Source organism: Mustela erminea, chromosome 5, assembly GCF_009829155.1.
Source record: "Mustela erminea isolate mMusErm1 chromosome 5, mMusErm1.Pri, whole genome shotgun sequence".
Classification (NCBI taxonomy): domain Eukaryota; kingdom Metazoa; phylum Chordata; class Mammalia; order Carnivora; family Mustelidae; genus Mustela; species Mustela erminea.
The window spans coordinates 145231705-145243724 of record NC_045618.1 but is presented as its reverse complement, the minus strand read 5'-3'; the positions used below and the strand labels follow the sequence as shown (position 1 = coordinate 145243724).

At 63.8% G+C, this 12020-nt stretch overlaps 2 protein-coding genes across 6 annotated transcripts in view; one reads left to right on the top strand and one right to left on the bottom strand.

The window, feature by feature from the left end:
- The first annotated feature begins 709 nt into the window (after positions 1–709).
- Positions 710–11567, top strand: XRCC3 (X-ray repair cross complementing 3). Its single transcript, XM_032345428.1, has 7 exons — positions 710–1066; positions 3008–3145; positions 3508–3720; positions 7777–7931; positions 10054–10266; positions 10388–10434; positions 10528–11567. Exons 1-7 carry the CDS (start codon positions 1012–1014, stop codon positions 10754–10756), a joined length of 1050 nt encoding a protein of 349 aa, XP_032201319.1. The 5' UTR covers positions 710–1011; the 3' UTR covers positions 10757–11567.
- KLC1 (kinesin light chain 1) overlaps positions 8837–12020 on the bottom strand; it is a 60670-nt gene continuing 57486 nt past the window's right edge. For all 5 annotated transcript variants that reach the window (XM_032345414.1, XM_032345415.1, XM_032345418.1 and 2 more), the window contains 2 exons: positions 9463–9535; positions 8837–9268 (listed from right to left, as the gene is read on the bottom strand). In XM_032345414.1, coding sequence (XP_032201305.1) covers positions 9500–9535 — 36 coding nt within the window. In that variant the 3' untranslated portion in view covers positions 8837–9268; positions 9463–9499. The remainder of the gene's footprint in view (positions 9269–9462; positions 9536–12020) is intronic.

The following is a 12020-nucleotide window of genomic DNA, read 5'->3' as shown; positions in this document are numbered from 1 at the left end:
AGACGTCGACACTGGGTTCAGCCTGAATGGCTACGGGCCTTGGCCTTCCTGCACGCCCTGCTGCACTCTCAGCCTCGCTGCTCTGGGGTCCCGGGCTGAGTGGGGCCGCCAGCAGGGGAGGGGGCGGTCTTCTGCCCCGCGGCATTTAGGGCTTGGGCCAGGGAAGGGTTGCCGGCCAGGGGACGGGCGGGACAGTCTCCACTGTCCTCTGCCGAAACGGCTTGGTGGTTGTGGAGCTTCCAACTTGCAAGCATCCTACAAGATTCAACATTCACTTTCCCGGTTCTTTCCAGATCCTCCATGGAGACACACTTGGGGGAGATGAAACTGGAGAACGCAGAAGACACTTCACTCCCGCAAGCGCAGCGCGCCTGATCTCCACCTGCCTGTAGGTGGGTCCAGGCGGGGTGCTCGCCTGGACACCGGGTCCCCCGGCCGGGCCTCGGGGCGGGAGCACGTGCTCATTTCACCCGTCTGCAGGGGCTGGAGCGGGCCTGCTGGGGATGGTGTGGCTCAGGTGACCTGGGGGCACGTCTTCAAACACATCCATCCATCACACAATTCCATCTGTGTGTTGAAATTCACAGTTATTTTATTTTGTTTTATTTACTTATTTGACAGACAGAGATCACAAGTAGGCAGAGCAGCAGGTGGAGAGAGAGGGGGAAGCAGGCTCCCTGCTGAGCAGAGATCCCGACGCGGGGCTCGATCCCAGGACCCTGAGATCACAACCCAAGTGGAGGGCAGAGGCTTTAACCCACTGGGCCCCCAGGCGCCCCTGGAATTCCTGGTTTCTAAGTTACCAAGTGGTTGCTCGGACAAACGCTTTGCCTTGGACTTCCCTCGGTGGTTCTCCTGCGACAGTGACGGGGAGCCCGCCTCGCGGAGGACCGCGCACCCAGGCCACCCTCACTCCACTGTGCTCGGTTTCTGGGCACTTTGCGGTGACAGCGAGCGCATTGGAGTTCGTGTCCCTGGGAAGTTACACACCTTTGTGGTCAAGCTCTTGAGATGGATTTGGATCAACTGGACCTGAACCCCAGAATCATCGCCGCGGTCAAGAAAGGTGCGTCCCTGATGTTTGCATGGAGCAGCGGAATGAGACGTGTGCAGGGCCGCATGCACAGGGCACATGAAACAAGTCCTCGGGGTGCCTGTCCACGTCCCCTTCCCCGAGACAGCCGGTCCTCATCAGTCACAGATGCTGGAGCGCGCTGCGGGGTTTTAGGTGTGTGTGTGTGTGTTTCACTGAGGGCCTTTTTTAAAGTTAATTTTATTTTCATCAAAGGAAATACATGTTTATTGTCTAAAAAGTGAGAGGGAACTCGGCACACCACTTACGAGTCTGTTACAGATTTCTTCTGTGTTTGCGTCCGGGTTTCTTTCTTTTTTTTTTTTTAAGATTTTTTTATTTATTTATCAGAGAGAGAGGGGGGCAGAGAGCAAGCCCAGGCAGACAGAGGCAGAGGGAGAAGCAGGCTCCCCGCCGAGCAAGGAGCCCGATGTGGGACTCGATCCCAGGACGCTGGGATCATGCCCTGAGCCGAAGGCAGCTGCTTAACCAACTGAGCCACCCAGGCGTCCCTGCGTCCGGGTTTCTAAGCGTGTGGTCTTTCGCTGTGCTCAGTCAGTCAGGGCCAGGATTACTCACGGGGCGTGTGTCCTGTTGACAACTGGCTTGCTGTGACCCTGCTTCTTCCACTCCTCCCCTCACAGCTGGTACAGTTTGGGCCATTAGGGTTGTGACGGGGGACGGAGCAGCTGCTGCTGGGAGGCTCGGACGGTTTCCTTTCTTGCGCCGTCTTTGTGATTTGCCCCCAGAGTTGTTAGTTGCCTGCTTTTTTCCAGTGCTGTTTTGGAGTATGTCTTTCTGACTTTTCCCTCATTGTCCGGTGTGTCCATCAAGTACCCGGCCCTCGTCCTTGAATGCTCCAAGGGCTGGACAACCCGTTCTGCTTGTCTCCTGGCGCACCCACCCGGCTACCCTGCACGAGCTGGGGTCCTGGGATCTCTTCTTGCCCTGCCGTCCCCTGGGGCGCTCGCCGGGGAAGCTGCAGCATCGGGATGCTTGTTGGTCGTGTGACACAGATGCCTAAGGACACGTGGGGGCTGGCGCAGCGCGTGGCGATGTCCTACACGGGCGCGGTCCCCGGTGCTGTTTCTTCATCCTTGGCTCTTGGTTTTTTCAGAGCCCGTGTGTGGTTTGGCTCTGTTTTCCCTCACGCAGTCCGTGTGTCTGTCTGAACTGCAGTGTCGGTGCGTGCTTACCTGCGGTACTTCCTGATGGTGCGGGGTTGGGTCTGCCGTACGCAGAGCTGTCTTTCCTGCTGCTTTTTGTGGTCGCTTCCCATTTTTGGCTTCTTCAATTGGGTAGATTTTCAGCGTGCTTTTTTCTACTAGTGTGAAGTATTGTATTTATCCAAGCTCAAAAGCAGTTTATCCACTCTCCTGCCCAAACACCAGACCCTTCGGACACCTTCCGTCCGCAACCCTCCGCACCCAGCTGTCGCCGCCGGTGTTGTAAGCCTCGCGGCTTCTTTGCTCTTTGTCCCGCCGGCCGGTGGGCTGGCACCAGGGATGCGTGTTTGGAACCTGGTGCGGCTCTCCTTCCTGCGCCCCTTCCCTCCGCATGGTCCTCCCCCTGCCCTGGGATCGTCCTCTGGCCTTGCCTCACCTGCGGGCCCGCTTGGCCACAGAAGCCCCCTTTCTTGAGAGATGTTTCCGGGACGGGGAACTGGGTGGCAGCCACTGCTCTGGGCCCTGGGGAGAGGCCCCTCATCTCTGGCGCCTGCTGCTCCTGCTGTGGCGTGGGACCCCCCCGCCAGGTCCCCTCCGTCTTCTTTGTCATCACACTTTCCCCAGGGGCTCCCAGAGCCTCGGGGAGTGGATCAACGGACCTGCCCGTCAGGTGCGCGGATTTGGAGGACTGTGTAGTCCTGAAACTTGCTGTGTTGCCTTGTGTGACTGTAGTCTGAGCCCGTCCTGTAATTTATTTGTGTAACTTCAGCCAAACTGAAGTCGGCGAAGGAGGTTTTGCATTATTCCGGACCAGACTTGCAGAGACTGACCAGCCTGTCCAGCCTCGACGTGCAGCAGCTGCTGAGAACGGCCTCCTCACGCCTGTGCGGCCGCGGCGTCTCCACAGGTGGGCGCGGAGTGTCTCCTCTGCCCTGGTGCCTGGGGAGGACTGACTGCCAGGCCGGGTCGCGGCGTCAGGGTGGGGACCTGTCAGGTGGACGGGGGAGCCTTGGGCACCCTCGCTTCCGAGAGTCAGCTCTGGGGCCAGAAGAGATGGGACCCGGCGCAGGGGTGCGAGAAGCAGGGCGGAGTGGGCAGTCAGGGCCCAGAGCCTACCGGTGCCACAGGACACTGCCGCTAGAAGCTTCCTGGCCAGGACCACCTCCTCCCTGCCCGCGGCACCCTGCCCCCACCCCCGATGTGACTGAGGTCACCTGTCTTTCCACCCCGTGGTGCCTGACGCCCCCTGCGGCCCCCCTGCGTTCCCAGCGCTGCATCTGTACCAGCAGACCCAGAGCTGTCCCGCACGGTCCCAGCGCCTGAGCCTGGGCTGCCCCGTGCTCGACGGGCTTCTCCGCGGCGGCCTGCCCTCGGACGGCCTCACCGAGCTGGCCGGCCCCAGCTCCGCCGGGAAGACCCAGCTGGCCCTGCAGCTCTGCCTGACCGTGCAGTTCCCGCGGCGGCACGGGGGCCTGGAGTCCGGTGAGTGGCTGCCCCTCGCCGCCGAGGCGGGGGATGGAATTTGGGGGGGGCCCTGCCCAGTCGCTCTTGGGGAGGCCACACTGCACTCCGTGGAACCTGTGCCCGACGTGCCTCCGGGGTCTTCCCAATTTCTGCCTTCCTCTTCACGCCTGCTGTCAGTTCTGCCCTCCTGCACCCGCCAGGAGAGTGGGGGCCCCAGGGCCACAGGCGCGGCAGCCTGTCCGCTCTGCAAGTGGCCGCTCACCTGTTCCTGCTCGCTGGTGGCCCGCAGGGCCGGCTCCGGCTGGGCCCCGTCCCCTCGCAGGCTGCAGGCCTGGCCCGAGGCTTCCTGGGCCCTCGCTCCCACGCTCGTACACACACTCACACACACATGCACACCAGCAGGCGTCACACACGCGCTCGTACACACGCTCATACACACACTCACACACACATGCACACCAGCAGGCGTCACACACGCGCTCGTACACACGCTCGTACACATACACTCACACACATGCACACCAGCAGGCCTCACACACGCGCTCGTACACACGCTCGTACACACACGCACGCCACCAGCCTGCCGGCCAGCTGGGCACAGAGGCGGAGACCCGGCAAGCGGTGTTTCGCTCCACTACTCCCGGGGCACGCATGCGGGCTGCAGCCCCAGGGGAGCGGGGCGGGACTGGGCCCCTCGCGCTGCTCGCGGCACGGTGACGTGCACAAGCGAAGCGGCAGGGGGACATTTTCAGGCTGCTGCGCAGGTCTCCCAAGCACTCAGATCTACACTGTTTTTACCAAGCGTGAGGTCACCAGGGTGCATGCGACATGGCCGCCTCGCCGCCCGACACTCCAGGGTCCCTCCCGGCCACACCACCATGCTCACCCTGCTGCCACATGGTGGGCTGGGGACGCGGCTGGGGCCAGACCTCTGGCGCTGGGAACACACGCGGGGAACACGCGCCGGTCCACGTGGCTGCGGGCGCCCCGCGGGGCACTGCCGCTCGGTCTGCAGTCTCTCTCATGGCCCGTTAGCACCGTGAGCTGTGCGGGGCAGGGCCCTCCGACCGTGTGCAGCGGCTGCTCCCACCAGAGCCGGGTGTTTGTGTGTCACTCTTGTCCTTCCGTCTCTGGGCGAGGGCGCAGCCCAAGAGGGCCTAAGGGGCAGGCGTCTGGCGCCGGTGCTGGGTAGATGCACTTGGCCTCAGAAGTGGGTCGTCCGTTTACCCCACAAAAGCGCTGCGGTGATTCCAGACTTGTGTCTGCTCAGAAACGAGCTGGGAGCCCCCCCAATCCCGGGCGCAGTGGGGGGCTGCGCCCCAGACAGGCTGAGGGTGGAAGGCAGGGCTGGCCACGCAGTCGGGACCCCAGAGCCCTCCCAGTCTGGTCTCCTTCACTCCGCGACGGTCTGCGCCATTCTGCCCCGGCGGGGTCCCTGCAGACCCATGTTCTCCCAGACGGGTCATGCGAGCAGTTACCGTTGGCGTCTGTGTCCAGGCTGGGTCCGAATCTGGTGCAGGCCGGGTTGGGGGTGTAGCAAGGGCACTGCAAGGGCGGGTCCCCAGACCTGCACCCGTCCTGGCGCCGGAGCCCCGAAGATGTCCCACAGCGGAGCCTGTGCCCCATTCCGAGACACGACAGGCCCCGCGTGGCCCCTCAGTGGCCTGTACGCTTGCTCCAAGCCCGGCCTGAGGCGGCCCTGCTGCTGGAGAAGCCCGCCTAGTCCACTGCTGGTCTGGGGGGGGGGGGCGGGGATGTCTCACTCCGCCGCCACCATGCCACCCAGGGACTCTCGGTGACAGCCGTGTCACATCACATGGGCTGCCCTGGGGTTCAGAGGGCACAGAGCCCCCCATGTCTGCCAGACAAGCAGGTGCGCCACAAACCAAGAGCTGGCGGACGTGAGGCTGTGGGGAGCTGCGCTGCTGGGTGGCTGAGGCGGCTCTGGGGACGTCCGTCAGATGCCGGGCCGTGGGCCGCCCCACACGGGTGTCTCAGAGAGGCACGTCCCCCGAGGCAGCCCCGAGGTTACCAACATTAAAGGTTGGGTCCAAGATGCCCATTTTCCTGACAAAATAACTCCTTTAACCCAGTGAGATCTGAAAGCCCTAATCTTGTAAAGGATGGCTTAGGTCCTCCAGACTTTTGAATCCTGCACTTACGGAGCCCCCTCCCCCAGCCCGCCACCTTGTGCTGCGGCCACCCCAGAGAAGCCGCCGTGGCCTGTCGCAGGTGAGGTCGGCATGGCGAGGCCCCGTGGCTTTCCCCAGCCACACGCCCAGGCGGGTGAAGGGGCTTCGGGGCTGCACACAGACTCGGCAGAACCTCCCTCCAGCCCGTTCCCCGTGGACGGGCCAGCGTGCTCGCTCCCAGCTGCTGCGGGACAGGCAGGGTCGGGGCTCGGCCGCGTCTCCAGGCAGCGTTTCCGCTGAAGTACCGTCGGGACCGTGCCCAGAGAGGTTAAGGAGAGGCTGACGGTCAGGCGCTCGCTCCGGACAGACTGGTTCTCATCCCGCCACGCATCCGTCCGCAGGCCTGAGATTCTGCCGAAACACGGTTACGTCAGAGTTAAAAGTCAGGCGCACGTGGGGCGTGTATGTGCTGTGGGTCCTCCGGCTCGGCCGGGTCCCCTGCCCGGGTCTGCAGGGACCGACGCAGGTGAGGGCCACAAAGGTCCGCTGCAGTCCTGAGGGGCGCGGCCAACACTCCACCCACCGGACACAGCCATTTCGTGTTTTAAAAGGGGAGACGAGGTTCCCATACCATAAAATTAAACGTACAATGCGGGGCCATTTAGTGAATGCGCAAAGCCATGCTTCCGTCACGACTGCCTGATTCTAGACCATTTCACGGGCCTCCCCCTGCCCACTGGCAGCCCCAGCTCGGCTTCCCGCTCCCAGGGACTCGCCGGTTCAGGACGTCTCGCAGACGTGGACTCCGGTGTCGTGGCCTCCCCGGGCTCCCTTCGCCCGGAGCGATGTGTGTACGGTTCTGTCGGAATGTGTCACTCGCCATGTGCCCGGGCTTCTGTGGCCACCGCTGCTCTGAGCACGGGCGTCCGCGGCTCTCGGGAGCACACGCGTGCTCAGGACTGCGCGGTCCGTGCCCCGTGCGAGTGCCGTGTCCGAGCAGGTGAGGGGCTGCCGGACGGGCGCCAGCCCCCTCACGCGCTGTCCTCGCCGACGCGGGACGGGGGCAGGCGGTGGCGTCCCCTGGTGGATCTGATTGGTATTTCCAGTGACCGGGACGTCCGGCCTGTGCCCGTGGGCCTGTCGGCCCTCCGCACGGCTCCGGGGGAGAAAGGTCTGCTCAGGTCCTTGCCCGGTGTCGACTCGGGGCGGGCTCTGTGGTGAGCGTGACAACTCTGCGCCTTGCGGCCGCCGGGCTCCTCCCAGGCGCAGGATGTACGGCGCTGTCTTCTCCGGGTGCGTCGTCCCTTCGCTTCCGTGACGGTACCGTGCTGCTCAGGCCCGGCTTCTGCCTTTGCTCCCCGGCGCTGTTGGGTCACATCCGAGAAGCCGGGGTTGCGGAGGCTTCCCTGTGTCGTCTTCAGAGACCGGGGCGCGTCGGCAGCCCCCACGCAGGCCGAGAGGAGGGTCTGATGTCTGACCCCGTCCTCCGACGGCAGTGACCCGGCTGTCCCAGCGCCACTTGTGGGAGAGACCGTTCTGTCGTTGAACTGCTGGGGACCTTGGTTGAAAATCCGTTCCCACCAGCGCTTGGGCTGACTCCGGACGTTCCCCGTTCTTTCTCGTGGTCTCGGGGTGCGCTCCCTGTGCGGGGATCCAGGCCCGGGCCGGGCTGCTGCCTCCGGGTGTCCGGGCTGTTGGGAGCACGGGGCCTGCGGTTTGCCGACCAGCTTTTCTGGTCACACACAGGCAGGCTTGTCACCGTATGGCCCAGGATGGCAGGAGAAGCCCCGACTGGGGTCTCAGAGCGAGCACCCCTTTGCGTGCAGGGAGGCATTGCCGAAAGGCCCCGCTCGCTTCCGCTCGAGATGGGCCAGGGGCCCCGGGGGTGCATCCTGTCGGCAGGGGGCAGGTGACCGAGAGAAGGGGCCCTTTGCCTCCCCAGGAGCCGTGTACATCTGCACGGAGGACGTCTTCCCCGACCCGCGTCTGCAGCAGCTCATCGCTCAGCAGCGGCGCCTGCGGACGGACGTCCCGGGAGACGTGGTCGACAGGATGAAATTTGGCGACCAGATCTTCATCGAGCACGTGGCCGACGTGGTGAGTGTCTCTCTGGCCCCAAGTTCCGAGGGGAAGTCAGTCCAGTGGGAGAGCCGCACTCGAGAGCCACCCCATGGAGCCGTCAGCAGAGAGGCCCCTGCCACGGGCCACACGTGTAAGTCCACGTGGTCGGGTACCCGAAATTCAGGTCAGACTGGGCTGACCTGAAGGACTCGTCCCCCACCCACAGGGAGTGGGGGAGGCAGCCCATGAGCGAGGACGCCCAGCACGCCACCTCCAGACCCTGGCCCGCACCCCTGGCCACGGTGCTCCTTCCCCTTGAGAAGGCCGCAGCTGCAGGGGACCCCCCACCGCCTCCTGCTCTCCGGCCACCCCGCGACACCCACGGCCAGCCGTCCCAGCCAGAGCAGTCTGTGTTGGGTTTTACTTCTGCCTCTGACCGAGCGGACAGCCCCGTCAGGACACAGGAGCCCCCCAATCTGGCCAGGACCTAGCAGGCCCCCAGCCCCAACAAGCCCCTCGGATGGCTGACTGCCCCCTGGCCACAGCACAGGTGTTGGGGGCAGATCTGGAAGCATCCCCAAGAGACACAGCCCTGCCTGTGGACAGATAAGAGTGCGGGAGCCTCTGGGAGAGGGCCGAGGGCCAGGAGCTCAGGGCAGGTCCAGCAGGCAGGGAGAGCTGCTCCGCGGCCCGGCCAGCTTCCACGTGGCCCACTAGCTGGTGGAGAGCGGGCCAGGAGTGGGAAGGCTCGCGAGGAAAGGCGGGAAGACTGAACCCGCACACCAAGAAAGAGTAAGGCGGCCTCTGCACGCGGCCGCCCCATGCAGCCCGGCGTCCGGAGCGCAGCGCTGCCCCGGACGTCCACGCGACTGGAGGGAACCCCAGATCCCAGTGGGCCTTCCCCCCATTTAAGGACTATTATAAAAATTGCAAAGAAAGGATAAGGCATATAAACTTTTAATTTTAAAAAAATTTACAATAAAGGATATCACACATAGCTTGGGGAAGTAACACAGGTCGCTGTGGCCCACGGGGCCCACAGCTGCAGCCTCCTCCACTGGGGGTCAGGACACGGCTGGCCTGCGGGTCTCCCCAGAACCGTGGCCCAGGAGGGAGGCCGTGCCCCCCCGGTCATCCTGTGGGGGCCGAGCGTGGCCATGGCTTTGCAAGCGGCGTGTACCCCGCCGAGCAGCGCGGTTATTAGTAGGACCGCGTGCGCCGGGGCACGGGGACCCAGAAGACGAGGTTAGTGCTGCAGGCTCCCAGCTCCAGGGCCCTCCAGCCTCGGTGGCTGTCCTCTGGCCGTCACAGGGCTGGCTCTGGCTGCACACAAGCAGCAGGGTCCTGGGTCTCCCAGGCCGGATGTGGCTTCACTGCGAGAGGAGACCGCAGTCAGGGCCACCAAGACCCATGGTGGCCTGAGTGTGGTTTTAGAAACAGCTCAGAGCAGAAGGCTCCCACCGTCTTGCCCTGTGTCGCCTGGCGGGGGGCTGGTGGTGCTGGTAGGCCCTCCTTTGCTGTGCGGGACAGGCTGGGGCACCCGTGGGGACAGGAAGGGGGAACTCACATTACCGCTGGCGTCCTCGAGACCACTGCTGCTGCTGTCATTTTCCACAAAAAGAGGCTCTACTGGGGACGCCCTAGGGACAGAAGCAGAGAATGGGGTTTCACTCGGGGGTGGACTGCCAGTGTGTGGTCACCTGGCACCAGGCCCCGAGTCCAAGCCAGCGGGGCAGGTGGCCCCAAAGGGACAGGCCTGAGGCCCCGGAGGATGGGCAGGGCTGGCGGGGGCCTTCTGCACCTGCCCCCCTGCTTGGGCACAGCCCAGGGGGCTTCCCAGTAGAGGCAGCCCCACCCCACTGTCTCCCTGCTCCCTCCACTGGGCAGGGGGCAGGGCTGCCCGCACACGTGCCTGACAGCAGTAGGACCCCAGGACCGTGGTGGTCACGAGTCCACCTTCCGCTGAGGCTCCAGCCAGGGTCAGTGCCTGGCATGGGGCCATGGGAGAAGGGCAAGTCATGGTGATGGCCCCAGGGGCTGTCGACCCCATGGGGGCTTGAGAAGTGGAAGGGGACGGACATGAGGGGCCCCTTGGCACAGGGCAGAAGGGGAGACATGGGTGGCAAAGGCGGTGACACCATCTACCATCGGCTTGCAGGACGCCCTGCTGGAGTGTGTGAGGAAGAAGGTGCCTGTGCTACTGTCTCGGGGGATGGCCCGTTTGGTGGTCATCGACTCCGTGGCAGCCCCGTTCCGCTGTGAGTTTGACAGCGCAGCCTCGGTCCCCAGGGCCAGGCGTCTGCAGGCGCTGGGCGGGGCCCTGCGCTGGCTGAGCTGCACCTTCCGGAGCCCGGTGCTCTGCATCAACCAGGTGGGTGCCCTCACCGCACCCCAGACTGCACACGGACGGCCTCAGCCCGTCATTTAGGGGCGATGCAGGGGGGGGGGCAGGGGGGTCTTTGCAGCCATTGACCCCGGTCTGCACGTTCCAGGTGACAGAAGCCACAGAGGAGCAGGGCGCGGCCCCCGGGCCACAGAGGTGAGCAGAGGCGCAGGAGGGCAGTGCAGAGGTGCGGGGGAGGACTGGGTCCCCGCAGTTCTGTAAGTAACGACTGGGCCTGTCCCGTCTCAGCCCCGGGGACGAGCGCGTCTCCCCGGCTCTCGGAATGACCTGGTCCCACCAGCTCCTGATGCGGCTGATGGCAAGCCGGCATCGGCCGGAGGAGGGGGGCGGCGCCGCGCCTGGCCGCCCGGACCGTACCCTGAGGGTGATCTCCGCCCCCCACCTGCCCCCCTCATCCTGCTCCTACACAGTCCGCGCAGAGGGCGTGCGAGGGACTCCGGGGACCGAGTCCTGCTGACACGGCGCCCATGGCGCGCGGCCGGATCAGTGGCGGGTGCTGGCCAAGCCCTCCCTGCTTTGCAGGCACAAGGGCCTGACGGGGACTCGGCACGCCCGTTGCTGGGTCACCGGGTCTGGGTGGGCGACCCCCACCACGGCAGGGAGGCAGTGCACACGGAGGAGCCACCGGCGAGGCCCCCCCACGGTGGGCCCTGGACCCCTTCCCCACAGCTCGCTCTCCGCCAGGCTCTGGCCTAGGTAGTAAGTCCTCCCCACCGCCCCTGGGGTGGTCTCGGGGTCACTGAGGCACAGAACAGTCAAGTGACTTGGCCATCATCCGCCCGGGCTAGTGCGGGGAAGACAGGCGCGCGCCTGACCCATTACTGGAGGTGGAGGCAGAAGTCCCTGGAACTGGGCAGACTCTGTTTGGACATTTTCTAGAGCAGAAACATTCATCTGTATTTTCTATCCCATTTTTAAAATAGTCTGTGGCCCTCATAAGGTCAGGAATGACTGGTGTAAGTAGGAGAAAGGCCTTTTAGGGTTGCAGTTTTATAAAAGAGCCTTTGTACAAGTGCAGGAACTTCATAGCAGGAAATAAACCATTTTATTTTTGTTATTAAATAGAAACAATCCCAAATTATTTTCTAAGCAAATCACACAAACAGAAACAGAAGACTACGATCGAAGACTGTAGGTACACGTGCCAGACGGGCCTCCCCCTGGGGGCGCACACCACACGCGCTCGTCAGTACTGGGGCCCCCTGCCCACCCATCCCAGAGGGACGCCCCGGCAGCAGCGCGTCTCTCCGCGACCCAGACGGTCCGGGCCCTGCACCGTCCCCTCCATCCCAGGCTCTCAAGGCTCATCGCACAGGCCTCGCAGACCTGGGGTCCCTCCATAAACGTGGAACGGTGCACGTCCTTCTGCCTGCCCCAGGCACACGCAGGATGCCGGTACGCACTGACGAGCCTCCCTCAGTTGACGGGAAGCTCCCCCATGGTCGCTGCTTCACCGCACTCGAGTTTTCGGGAGTCTGAGGACCACACGGGGCGGTGGTCAGGAGGAAGGGCAGACAGAAACATCTCAGAACCCAGCCTCATCTATGCAACGTGCCTCCAGAAACACCCTAGAAAGTTACAGTGATGGACGCACATTCTGGGAACCGTAAAGGAGGTTATTAGTATGTCACCATAAACGCTGAATTTCTCTTACATGATATTTCTAGCAGCTTTCTGAACAAACAAATGACAGGAATTTTTTAAAAACAGGAAATAACAGA

Bases quoted from the DNA above. Each gene is read 5' to 3' on its own strand.
- XRCC3 (XM_032345428.1), top strand. From the start codon at position 1,012: ATGGATTTGGATCAACTGGACCTGAACCCCAGAATCATCGCCGCGGTC. The intron at 3,721-7,776 runs GTGAGTGGCTGC...TTGCCTCCCCAG, and splicing joins GCACGGGGGCCTGGAGTCCG to GAGCCGTGTACATCTGCACG. The intron at 7,932-10,053 runs GTGAGTGTCTCT...ATCGGCTTGCAG, and splicing joins TCGAGCACGTGGCCGACGTG to GACGCCCTGCTGGAGTGTGT.